General features: G+C 44.6%; 1 protein-coding gene across 7 annotated transcripts in view; it reads right to left on the bottom strand.

The window, feature by feature from the left end:
- LOC135905851 (microtubule-associated serine/threonine-protein kinase 2-like) overlaps positions 1-13,036 on the bottom strand; it is a 92,256-nt gene that overhangs the window by 55,058 nt on the left and 24,162 nt on the right. For all 7 annotated transcript variants that reach the window (XM_070541422.1, XM_070541426.1, XM_070541429.1 and 4 more), the window contains 2 exons: positions 7,086-7,433; positions 2,674-2,804 (listed from right to left, as the gene is read on the bottom strand). In XM_070541422.1, coding sequence (XP_070397523.1) covers positions 2,674-2,804; positions 7,086-7,433 — 479 coding nt within the window. The remainder of the gene's footprint in view (positions 1-2,673; positions 2,805-7,085; positions 7,434-13,036) is intronic.

Below are 13,036 nucleotides of genomic sequence, written 5' to 3'. Positions count from 1 at the left end.
AGTGTAGATTTTTGCTGTAAAAACTCAATTGCTCATATAAGCGTTCGCCTGTTTCATTCTCTCTTCCTCTCATATCCGTGTGCGCATTGCGATATTAATAAGGCGTTCCAGCGTATCTCACTGTACAACAGCGGCATTCGCTCTCGCGCGTGAATTGTGGCGCAACCAAAATGCGAGGCGAAAATGTGCCCTGAACTATAATAGCTCAGTTAGCACCGGAGTCAATTTCGCGCTGGTAACTTGTCTGATCGCTCTTCCGCGACGCTTGCATTTTCTTTTCTTTTTAAGACTTGCTCCGTATCCACGAAGTGATTCTTACAATTTAACTGTGCCTTAAGAGTAGGCGCCAGTCAGAACGAACGCTTGAGAGCAGCACGACACAACTGCACAAGCACTCCGTCACGTGGCTTTGTTTTTCTATTATTTCACGGGCTTTCTTTGCAACCCAGAAAGAAGGACTACGTGAAACGTATAGTACAGGCAACAACTGGATTGGTGGTTTCTGTAGGGGCTCCACACATCTGCAGCGATACATACATACATATATATATATATATATATATATATATATATATATATATATATATATATATATGACTAATAATAATAAGCTCCCTTGGTTTCCTTTCTTCTCGACCAATACATCGCGACGGCGTCGAATCCGACAGCTTTCATCACTTCAGGTAGCATCTGTGGGTTTATTGACCGCTTGCCCACACCTAAAAATGTTCGCGTGCTACGTGACGCTTGTGGTTGATACGATGTTCTACACCCACTGCCACAGCCGTGAGTGGTCGTGCTTATATATATATATATATATATATATATATATATATATATATATATATATATATATATATATATATATATATATATATATATATATATATATATATATATATATATATATATATATATTTGCTTAACCTTCGCCCTTCGGGCTTTTAAATCGCTTCTTTGCAAATCGATCATATTGCGTTATATATAATTAAATTAACATTATTAAAATTGCCAGACCGCAGGATGCGAACGCGGGGCCTCCGTCACAGAAGCCCAATATTTAAAGCATTACGCCATGGACGCATGGACAAGGGGAACCACTACAATTAGCAGTGATTATGCTTGATTGCAATCTTATATTGCCATTTGCATCAATATAGTATGAATTGCTTTCAAATTTAGGCCAATTTAGGCCCAGATAAAGATTAACAAACGAAGCCACAGGAACTTCTGAAGCCCCAAGCACGAAGAGCAGTCGAATCCATGTACTACCCATCATTCCCATGGTGGCTGAACGACTGCAGCGCCAGAGTTCCCTCTAGCGATTGTGGGAAGCTACATGCTGGAAGCTACGTGCTCCCATGTTCACTCTCAAAGAGATCAAGATGGTACTCGTTAGGCGCCACCATCATGCATTGTCATTTTGCGTGTGCAAAAAGGCTACCCACGCGGGTCGTTATTTATATTTCCGTTTGTCGAGCGTCGCACGAACGGCGTGTAGCTTCTCCGCTCCATCGAGCAAGCCGTATCTGCACATATCCAGATGACGTTGCGGCCAACGCAAGTGACCTGCTTTGTGACCTCGCATCAGGCGGCTACCCTGAGTTCTTCATGCGCTTACTTGAAAGAAGACTTTCTCGTTCTGCACATCAAGATGATATGACTCGAAAGAAACGCACACCAGTACCTTATGAACCCGGAATCAGTGAAACTTTGGCTAAAGTACCGAAATAAAGTACAGATCGCCCACGTGCCAGCACAGAACCCGAGAGATTCTTCGGTGAGGGTAAAAGACAAATTTCCCAAAGAAGAGTTTCCTGGATTGATATATAGTATCCCTTGCGCAGAATGTGATTGTGTTTATGTTGGCAAAACAGGCAATTTCGAGCGATGGTTAAAAGCACACCGTTACGACTGTAGGAAAAATAACGTTAAGTCAAACTCACTGCTCAGACACGCAGAAACGACTACTAATGAAATCCATAGGGGCGAAAGCAAAAAGAAAGAAATTTGGCTTCATGACTTCATCTTGAATCTTTGTTCATCCAGAAGTCCCAACTGAGCGCACACACAATCGCAACGACAACTTTCCACACGTGTCTGCCTAGTGTTCACGTCATGTCTTGAAACGTACATAACCTGATTTTCTTGTCGCTTATCCTCATTATGAACGAAACTCGCGCGCGGGAGCTGAAACGTTTTTTTTTATTTCTAATTTTTATGGTCGGCGTCCAGCAACATTCAACTACTTACAACGTCTCCTCCCGACCAGACGCGTTTCCGTCAAGCTCTCGCTTTCATAACCAGGGGTATGAAAATAAACTTTGAGGCCACCTAGATGCTCACGACTGTAATCGTTAGTTCCAACTCTTCCATGTGCCTATATATAGCAAAATCGGGGAGTTAAGATGTTCCGCAGTTCAGGCAATTACTCACTTACTCATGAAAGTTATATTTCAGCATTACGTGCACCCCGGCGAATGATCTGAAGAGAGACTTTGCGTATTGACGGTACCTTGGCCATGACAACTTCTACACTCCAATGAGAAAACGCCCTACATTATCTCACTAGAATGCTAGTCTGTAGTTATCAAATACTAGCAGGAGCACGTTGTGATAAAAAAAGACAATTAAATAAAGGTCAGAAGCATCGGTAGTACATCGGCAGCTCACCGTGATGACGAGCTTCTTGAAGCTGGCCGAAGCGTACGTGTAGAGCGGCTTTTGAAGGTCGGGCTCCATGTCGATCATGTCTTCTATCTTTTGCAGCTTCCGCTTCTTTGTGTTAGTCGTGGCCCCGGCGGCTGCGAGCATGACCGCTGTGCTATACTCATTATGGACTTTGCTTCAGTCAGTACAGACGCTTGCAGAACTTATCGAAACACGGCTGCCGTAATACTATCAAATACCCCGAGTCATATAGGTGCGCCGTATGTAACTGGGAGGAGGAGGTCTGTGTACGCGCATGCTACTGGAACTGTGTACCCTTCAATATCACGCTAGTTTCTTCGGCTGCAAGAAAATTTAACAGCTTCAAAGACTTTGTGTTTCCAGGATTGCTGCGTGCAGGTGTGAGCTGGAGCTACGTACTAAATGAGCGAAATTAAATAAAATTGCGTTGCGAATATCCAGGACAGCATCTTTTTCGACAGATTCCTGATGTCTTACAGTAAGTCCGTGGGCGACCAGCGTGCTAAGACCAGCGTGGTAACGGATCACGTTCCGCGTGATATCCTTTAAGGCTAAGACATGCACTCGTCTTTCGACCCCCAGAGTAGCCGACACCCAGAATAGCAGATTAGCCGTCTGTAAAACAAACCTGGCTGCCAAAGCAAGGCATCTTTCTGTCAAGATGTCTAAACCCAAACGAGCACATTGTCAATACTTGCACTATTATCTAGATTATTGTGGAAACGTTATGCAATATCATTTACATGACGCGCTAACCATATCATTATTGTACTCTCTGCTATTCAAAGAAGGAAGTGAGAACGGGGTTGACGGTTATTCGATCGGGAGTTTGCTCTCGAAGGCCAGAATATCTCAAGTACAAACCACACATTGAAGAAAAATTGCACCATTAAGGGTGTTTTCTAGTGTCTATAACATACACCCTCACATTCATAGGAAAGGGTGTTTACGCGAATGAATACATCCAATCCATTTTAATGGGTGATCTTTTTTATTGCACCCTTTCCTCCAATGTGTATTTTGCCGTAATGTACACCACGTTTTACCTTAACATCTATATATTTTATTCTACCACTACCTTAGTTAACGGGACTTCGCGAACTATTTCCTAATTTCCGAGACGTTTAAAAAATAAAGTGAAAAAAATTAAAATAATGTCGCTTAGCCAGTATTCGAACTGTGCTTCTACAGGTTGCCATATATATGTGTTACCTCTTGTCACAAAGGCGCCCATTATCATATCGCGCGCCGCATATCACCCAAGCCAGCAAATGAGTACATCGGCACCGCGACACCTTTGACAGAAGGAGAGAGTGCATGCGCCACTGGAAACCGACGCTAGCAGCGGCGACTGGAAACTTCTACGAGACACGCGAAAGAGAGGAGGGAGAGGGCGCGTGCGGAAGGACCCTCTCAGACCTCGACACAGAGCGAGCATAGCGAGAGGGGAGGGGGACAGCCTGACGTGCGCCAGTGGATGAGTTCCCACCCTCCTCGAAGCTGTGTCTGTGGCCGCGGCCGAAAACGCGAGAAATTTCTAGAAGATTCCCAGGCCAAAGCCTGGGACGACTCCGTCAAAAAGTTCGGGAGACTCCGGTGGAGGCAATAAAAGCGCCGTGCTGGATGGAATCGGGGGAATCAAACCGCGCCGGTGACCGACCGTTTGCAGAAGAGGGGGACTCCCCGACAAGCTGGCTGACGAGTTTCTCGAGTGTCTGCGTTTCCAGAAGAAGGCCCTGCTTCGAGATTTGCCTCGAGCTACGCCGAGGACATCTGGCTCAAAACCAACGCGGGTGAATACGAGTGGACAATTGGTGCTCCTATTCATTCTGTACAGCTGCAACTGCTGAACTCTTAGTGCTTGTCATTAATTATTTTCCAGAGTTTTGTTAAGACACGTCGCAATTATATTGTGATGTGCCTAGCCGAAGTGTGCGTGTGTGACTGTAACTGGCTTATTGGCAGACTATGTTTTGTTGAGTTTTGACAACTCCGGGCTCTGACTCGGTCTTTGGACCACAACCGGCGTTCGCTGGCGCACCAGAAAGCCTCTTACTGTTATTATTTTCGGAAGCTGATAAGTCAGCTTGGGAATTCGGCCCGGCGTTGGCACCTCATTCACTGGAGTCTGTGACATCTCTCAACCACTCCGCCGACACAACCTTCGGAAATAATCTAGCCCCCGTTAGATACGGACCATTAACTAACATCCCTCAAGGTCTCCCAACACAACCACTCGCCGTCGCATTCCAATTATGGGCCATCGCATTCCAATTATGGTGCGCAGGTGCACGTCGACCATGTTATCAGATCCATCAGACAGGTTGGCTATCTCGCCCTCGTGTGCCGCGTGTCGGAGCTTTTGTCTCCCCCCTGTGTGACGCTTCCAGAAAATTCAACTGGAAGCCGGCACGGTTCGAGGTAGTTGACTATAGTACCAGGAAATGCAGCTTGCAGCACTGCAATGTCGTACAAGACCACCCGGGTTGTACCATGCAGGCGAGGAGGCAACACCCGATGGAGGCAGCCATCGGATAATATAGCCCATGGAATGCCCCCATTGGCTGAACATGACGCCACCTGCATGGGCCCTATTAAAGGAGGAACATGACTACAGCTGTACAGACTCGCCAATTGGATGAAAATGAGGACATCTGAACATGCTCGACGATTGGGTGAAAATGACCTGACCCCGACGGACAAAAAGGGTTATAAGCCAGAGAACCATCGGGGAGAGAGAGGGGTTCTTCCTGCAGTGGGCCGCAGCGTCCGACTTACTGCCCACCGTAAAGATGACTTTTTTACTGTTATTTTGCTTCGTTCTATTCATGTACAGAATGTAAATAAACCTTCAATTCTATAAGTCCCCCTCAACGTCGGCCAACTTCCGCACTCAATGGCAAGATCAAATACCGCTTAAGAGTGTAGCAGTGCTTCTAGCTGCTCTGATAGGCTGACACCACGCTTTTCAGTGCTTCAGTTTATCTATAAATCAGCACTAAGGTGAAGAATTTTAAGCAAAGCTAGCAGTAAGATGTGAAAGGAAGGAAGGAGAGAACACAAAGTGCTTGTGCCTTTCCATTTTACAACCAGGGTACGCCAGCTTCACAATAAATCTTGTGTTCTCATCGGTAGAAGATTGCTCCGCCATGCATTTTCGAACATTTTCTCCAACGGATACTGTATGAAATGACGCAAGACTTAGTGCGAATAATATCGAGCCAGCCCCGATGCTACAGCTGAAATAACTTGCTCCTGATAAACTATAATTGGCTGACGCACTCTGATTGGCTGAAGATTGACAGAAGATTAGCAGCTGATCTATAAAAGACCTATCTGAAACCATTTAAATGAGGCCAGTGGCAAAAGCAAAAGGCAGGGTAAGAAATAAAACGAAAAGCTCAGTGCCCTTCCACTCTGTGAAGAAGCATGACCAGCGAAGCTGTGTATGTGGGCCCCTTAATTGCGAACTACACCTCTGCCGTGGGTCGGCCCGGCATTGCACTATCTTCGGGATCGGCCCATGCATGGGGAATGCTTAACGCATGCTTCACCTCCACCGCGGGTAGGCCCGGCTTTGCACTATCTTTGGGATCGGCGCCCGTATGAGGAGTTTTTTGCTTACCACGCCAACAATGACGCGAAAATTTCCTTGGACGACAGAGGTATACCGCTTCGCTGTAGAAAGATATGTCTTTCCACTTTTCCATCGGGGATACCATGTACATGAAGCAGCCTATTGTGACCAATACGACGTGCTCAAAGAATGACTTGGCGCAGTCAAGTGCGAAATAGAAACTCATGCCTTCTTACTTGCTTGAGATGCCCAGCTTTAATTAGGCACGACCAGCCATAAGCCACCGAAGTTTTATGAGCGAATATTCTGTTTGTGAATCCCCATACTAGTAGCATCATGCCGTGTACAATGTACGTACAGCAAGTGCGAAGTGGGCAACATAATAAATTTTGGGCGGATGCACTAAACAAAGCTCCACTTGAATGAAAACTTAATACGAATCTAAATAGCTTAAACCATTGAATCAGGGCAAGCTGGAGCACGAACACCGAACTCATTTTTAATAAGACGGCGCTTCAACTCGAGAGATCGAAAGAGCTCTGACTATTTCATACGACGGGCTTGAGCTAGGGTTACTCATCTGGTGAGGGGCTTCTCTTGAGCATCTCAATGTCACAAACCCCCCCCCCCCCCATGCCTGCTTTTACTATAGATATGTCTTGCTGAATGTACGAAGATGCAATCGCTGCATTACATTATGCACTTTATATTATGTGTTAATGTGCAATTCCTTTGAAAGAGGCATTTACTCTGATTTTTTGTTTGCTGGCTCTTGAGAAAGGAGGGCCGACGTATCGATCCCAGAGCGGCGACTCACAAAGCTGCTGCTCCTCTTTTCTATCGGGCGGCGACTCCCCTCTCGAGGGCGGTTTGGACGACCTCGGCTTCTTGGTGCCCTCACGACCGCCTCCGTCGTCGGCGGCGGACAAAGTGGTGATAGCACCGCCCATCGCTTCCGCAATGGCCGGAATGTCGCAGAGAAATTTGTTTGCGCTTAACGCCTTCCAGTTGAAGCCGCTGAAGAATGGGTGGTTTTTGAGGTCCTGATAATGCCGAGACGCGAGTCGCTCTATCGGGTTTTTTCGCAGAAGCTTGAAAACCATGTCCTTGGCCTCCGGCGTTGCGGAATGCGGGTGCTCCTCAGTCTTGGGCCATTTCAGTGGTGCTGCAACAACACAAGTATCACAGTCAACCTAGACGCGCCACAAACAAACTGCCACGTCTAAATGGAACACCAAAGTGGATTATAAAGAGCAACTTGATTGGCAGATTCCACAAATAAACTACCAAAAGTACCCGCCTTGTTGTGAGTGGACGCCCAAAATTAGGCGAAAAAAAAACAAGAACGAAAGATGCGTGGCAACACCGCTATCACCACATGACATCGAGGATTTTAACAGCGTTTCCCGCGGTCTATAATTTGTGGATGGGTAAGGAATACGCGACAGTGTAAAATGGGAGCAGCATGTAATCAGTGAGAAGAAAGCTTGGAATATGGCTTGGCAAGATGTATGCAGTGAATGATAAGGAGGGTAATGTCATTCGTGATTTCAATTTTATTGTAAAGGCAGCACAGGACTTCTACTTTATTGAGCTGTACAATACTTAAAGCAACCACGCAACCTTCATTGAAAGTAGTGAACAGGATGCACAGTCTTTTTGTATCACTAGCAATGACGTTAGAAGGGCGGTAGAATACCAACGTTATAGTAATACATAAGAAGGAGGACGCTAAAGAATTCAAGAATCATAGGCCCATTACCTTGCTTTCAGTTTTGTGTAGAATATTCACCTAGGTAGTTTATCCGACGTCAGCCTTGCGCTGTGCATCAGTACCAGTTCCGTCTCGTTCGGAAAGACTTCTCCGATACATGAGACTGGCAGCCGAGACAGTGAACTTTTTGGAGTACCTCCCTCCATACGCGACTAGTAAATTCGGGGAAAGCACTGAAGGTTTCGTTTTCCATTTTCTTATTTTCTTTTTTTCCGCACTACTATTAAGTGCTGTTAAAATTCGTCGCAAATATATCGTGTATCTAGCCGCGTTCATCACCGCTTACGTACGGGAAACTCCGAAACCACGATGTTAGAACCACTGAGAAATACTATTCCGTGCCACCTGCCGCGTTCAGCGAAACCCGTATACTGCGGATAATTCAAGCCCGTTTTCAGGCAGTTGAGATATGCTAAATTGACTTAAAATGACTCATGCCTCGCGCTGACTTTCTAGTGAGAGCTCCCCCCCCCCCCCCATAAAAATATTGTAGCGCTAAAGGAAGAGAAAAAAAGTGATGAGAATGTTTGCAGTATCATGCGAAGAAGGAAAAATCACGTAACGACCACAGTTGCAAAGTTTAATTATTTATTCTACATGTGCACTTATATCAGTTTTCGCGGATGTGCGTTTTTACACCTGTAGATCACGAGCAAAAGAAGCTTTCAGGCACGTAGGGCCCTCTGGGCTTTACTTGTCGGTGATAAGGTAGCCTCGCCGCCTACGGGATTATCTCACTAAACTATGTCGGATGCTCGGTTGCCATAGTGGGAAGTTGGAATCCTCTATAATGGTTTTTTTTTTGACGATGGTGAGCTTGAAATTCACCTCCTCGAGTGCGAACCACCTGCAGGCTCGGAGTGACGCCTGACGCCGGCAAAAGATGCTGAGATTGAGTGGGACTATGCTAATCTATACTAACTAATACTATACTAGTACTATACTATCTAGCCCGCCAACGCATTGTGCTATACTAATCCAGGTACAACCAAATTAGGAAGGCCCACTAAGCTTCAAGAAAGACACTCCCTCACCAGAATAGGAATTGGCCTCCCTGGTGCCGTATTCAGCCACTACCTCCCGAATGATTCCTACAATTAACCCATTGCCTTCAGTCCCCACCAGCTGTGCATCACCTGACCAAGGCGGCGGTCAGGCCTGTAACGCAGAAGAGGGTGCTAAGAATCTCTGGGTCCGGACAGGCCACCTATGGAAACTGACCCTGTCAACCTTTAATAGCCGAAATCTGTCGAGTGAGGCTAGCTTAGCAGGATTCTTTGAGGAACTATTAGACATTGTTTGGGATATCATCGCCCTTAGTGAGATTAGAAGAACTGGTGAGGCTTATACATTGCTGAATAACGGGCATGTCCTCTGCTGTAGAGGTTTCCCAGATAAAAAAGCAATACGGGGTAGGATTCCTAATACATAACGACATAGCGGGCGACATTTACGAATTCTACAACATTATTGGGAGGGTAGCTGTAGTCGTAATCAAACCTAATAAGATGTATAGATTAAAGGTAGTACAAGACTACACTCCAACATCCAGTCACGATAATGATGAAGTAGATCAGTTTTATGAAGATGTTGAATTAGCGATGAGAAAAGTGGAAACTCAGTATACGGTAGTAATGGGCGACTTCATTGCAAAGGGGGGGGGGGGGGGTGGAAAGCAGGCTGGTGAACAAGCAACTGGCAACTACGGCGTCGTTTCTAGGAACGCTAGAGGAGAGATGCTGGTGGAATTCGCAGAAAGGAATAAGATTCGAATAATGAACACCTTTTTCAGGAAACGTAGCAACAGAAAGTGCACCTGTAAAAGCCCTAATGATGAAAGCAGAAATGAAATTGATTTCATACTTTATGCTGATCCCAGCATAGTGCAGGATGTAGAAGTGATATAGGTAGGGTAAAGTGCAGTGATCATAGGTTAGTTCACCTCAACTTGAAAAGAGAAAGAGTAAAATTGGTCAAGAAGAAACTGGTCAACCTAGAGGCAGTAAGGGTAAAAGCAGACAAATTCAGCTTACACTTGCAAACAAATATGCAGCCTTAGAAGAGAGAGATGAAGATGACATAGAGGTAATGAATGAAACCGTAACTAGACTGGCTTTAGAGGCAGCAATAGAAGTGGGAGCCAAGGAACCAAGGCAGCCAGTAGGCAACATCTCCCAAATAACAAAGAACCTACTAAAGAAACGACCAAGAATGAAAATGTCCAACTCAAGAGATAAGATAGAATTCGCGGAAATATCAAAACAGATCAACAAGGCGGAAATAGGTAATATTCGAAGATGTAACATGAGAAAGACTAAAGAAGCCGTAAAAATGGATACAGCCTCAAATCAGTGAGAAGGAAACCTGACACAGGACAAATCAAGTTGTATGCACTGTAAGAGAAGTAGGGTAATATCATCAGCAATCTCGAAGATACAGTAAAAGCAGCGGAAGAATGTTATACTGACCTGTTCAGTACACAATACCTCAATTAGAAACAGTAACAGACAGGATACAGAAACTCCCGCTATAGCTAGCGATGAGGTCAGAAGGGCTTTAATAATAATAATATTTGGGGTTTTACGTGCCAAAACCACTTTCTGATTATGAGGCACGCCGTAGTGGAGGACTCCGGAAATTTTGACCACCTGGGGTTCTTTAACGTGCACCTAAATCTAAGCACACGGGTGTTTTCGCATTTCGCCCCCATCGAAATGCGGCCGCCGTGGCCGGGATTCGATCCCGCGACCTCGTGCTCAGCAGCCCAACACCATAGCCAGAAGGGCTTTGCAAGGCATGAAACGAGTAAGAGCGCGGCAAGAAAGGATGGAATAACTGTCCATTTATTCAGAGATTGAGGAGATATAATGCTTGGAAAACTGGCGGCTTTTTATACGAAGTGTCTATTGATTGCAAGGGTTCTAGAAAACTGGAATAATCCAAACAATATACTAATCCACAAAAAGGGAGACGTTAAAAAATTCAAGAATTATACGCCCATTACCTTACTCCGGTATTATATAAAACATTCACCAAAATAATCTCCATTAGATTAAGGGCAACACTGGACTTTATTCAACCAAGGGAACCGGCTGGCTTCAGGAAGGGATACTCTACAGTAGATCACGTACATTTCATTAATCAGGTAATCGAGAAATCCGCAGAGTACAACAACTCTTTCTATATGGCTTTCATAGATTACGAAAACACATTTAATTCAGTAGACACACCAGCAGTCATAGAGGCATTACGTAATCAAGGAGTACAGACCGCTTACGTAAATACCTTGGAAAATATCTACAGAGTTTCCACAGTTACCTTAATTTTACACAAGAAAAGTAGGAGGATACCTATTAAGAAAGGGGTCAGACAAGGTGACACGATCTCTCCATTGCTATTCACTGCGTGCTTGAAAGAAGGATTCAAACTATTAAACTGGAAGGACTTAGGAGTAAGTATCAACGGCGAATATCTCAGCAACCTTCGGTTTGCAGATCACATTGTCCTGTTTAGTAACACTGGAGACGAGTTACAATAAATTATTGAGGATCACAGCAGAGAAAGTGTAAGAGTGTGGTCGAAGATTATCATACAGAAGACAAAGATAATGATGAATAGCGAGGCAAGGAAACAAGAGTTCAGGATCGCCAGTCAGCCTATAGAGTCTGTGAAGAAGTACCTTTACATAGGTCAATTACTCAAAGGGAACCCTGATCATGAGAAGGAAATTTACAGAATAATAATAAAGGGTTGGAGCGCAAACGGCAGACATTGTCAGATCCTCACTGGAAGCTTACCATCATGTTTGGAAAGGAAGGCGTACAATCAGTGTATTTTACCAGTTCTGAGAAATGGGGCAGAGACTTGGAGATTGACAAAGAAGCTTGATAACAAGTTAAGGACCGCGCAAAGAGCGATGGAACAAGGAATGCTTGGTATAACGTTAAGAGACAGAGAGTGGTATGGATCAGAGAGTAAACGGGTACAGCCGATATTCTAATGGACATTAAAAGAAAAAAAATGCAGCTGGGCAGGTCATGTGATGCGCCGGTAAGCTAACTGTTGGACCATTAGGGTTACCGAATTGGTACCAGGAGAAGGGAAGCGCAGTCGAAAACGGCATAAAACTAGGTGGAGCGATGAAATTAGGAAATTCGCAGGTGCTAGTTGGAATCGGTTGGCGCTGGACAGGGGTAATTGGAGATAGCAGGGAGAGGCCGTCGTCCTGCAGTGGACATAAAACAAGCTGATGAGGATGATGACGAATTCACGATGAAGTAAGGGCAACACTTGACTTCCATCAACTGAGAGAACAGGCTGGCTTCGAGAAGGCATGTTCTACTATGGATCTCATCCGTGTCATCAATCAGGTAATTGAGGAAATATGTGGAGTACAATTAACTCCTCTATATGGTGTTCATAGATTATGAAAGTGCATTTGATTCAGTACAAATACTAGCATTTATGACGGCACTGAGTAATCATGGAGTACATGAAGCATATGAGAATACCTTGGCAAATATCTACACACTCAACAGCTACCTTAATTCTCCATACAAAAAAAAGTGGAAAAATACCTATAAAAAAAGGAGTCAGGAAAAGCTACACAATCTTTCCAATGCTATTCACTGTGTGCTTAGAAGAAGCATTTAATCTATTATACATTGGGAAAAACGAGGAGTGAAGGTCAACAGTCAATACCTCAACAACCTCCTGTTTGCAGGTGACATTGTCCTGTTCATCAACGCACAGGAAAGAATTTCAAGAAATTATTGTTGACCTTAACCAAAAAAGTATACGAGCAGAGTTGAAGATTAATACACAGAAGATAAAAATAGTGTTTAATAGCCTGTACAAGGAAAAAGAATTCATGGTCGGCAGTCAACCTCTAGAATCTTTGCTGGAGTACGTATATCTAAGGCAATTACTGATCATGAGAATGAAATTTACAGAAAAAGAGAAATAGTTTTGACCGCATACGGCAGGCATTACCA

This window comes from Dermacentor albipictus, chromosome 1 (genome assembly GCF_038994185.2).
Source record: "Dermacentor albipictus isolate Rhodes 1998 colony chromosome 1, USDA_Dalb.pri_finalv2, whole genome shotgun sequence".
Classification (NCBI taxonomy): Eukaryota; Metazoa; Arthropoda; class Arachnida; order Ixodida; family Ixodidae; genus Dermacentor; species Dermacentor albipictus.
The sequence above is the reverse complement of the archived record's forward strand: the minus strand, read 5'-3'. Positions and strand labels throughout refer to the sequence as shown.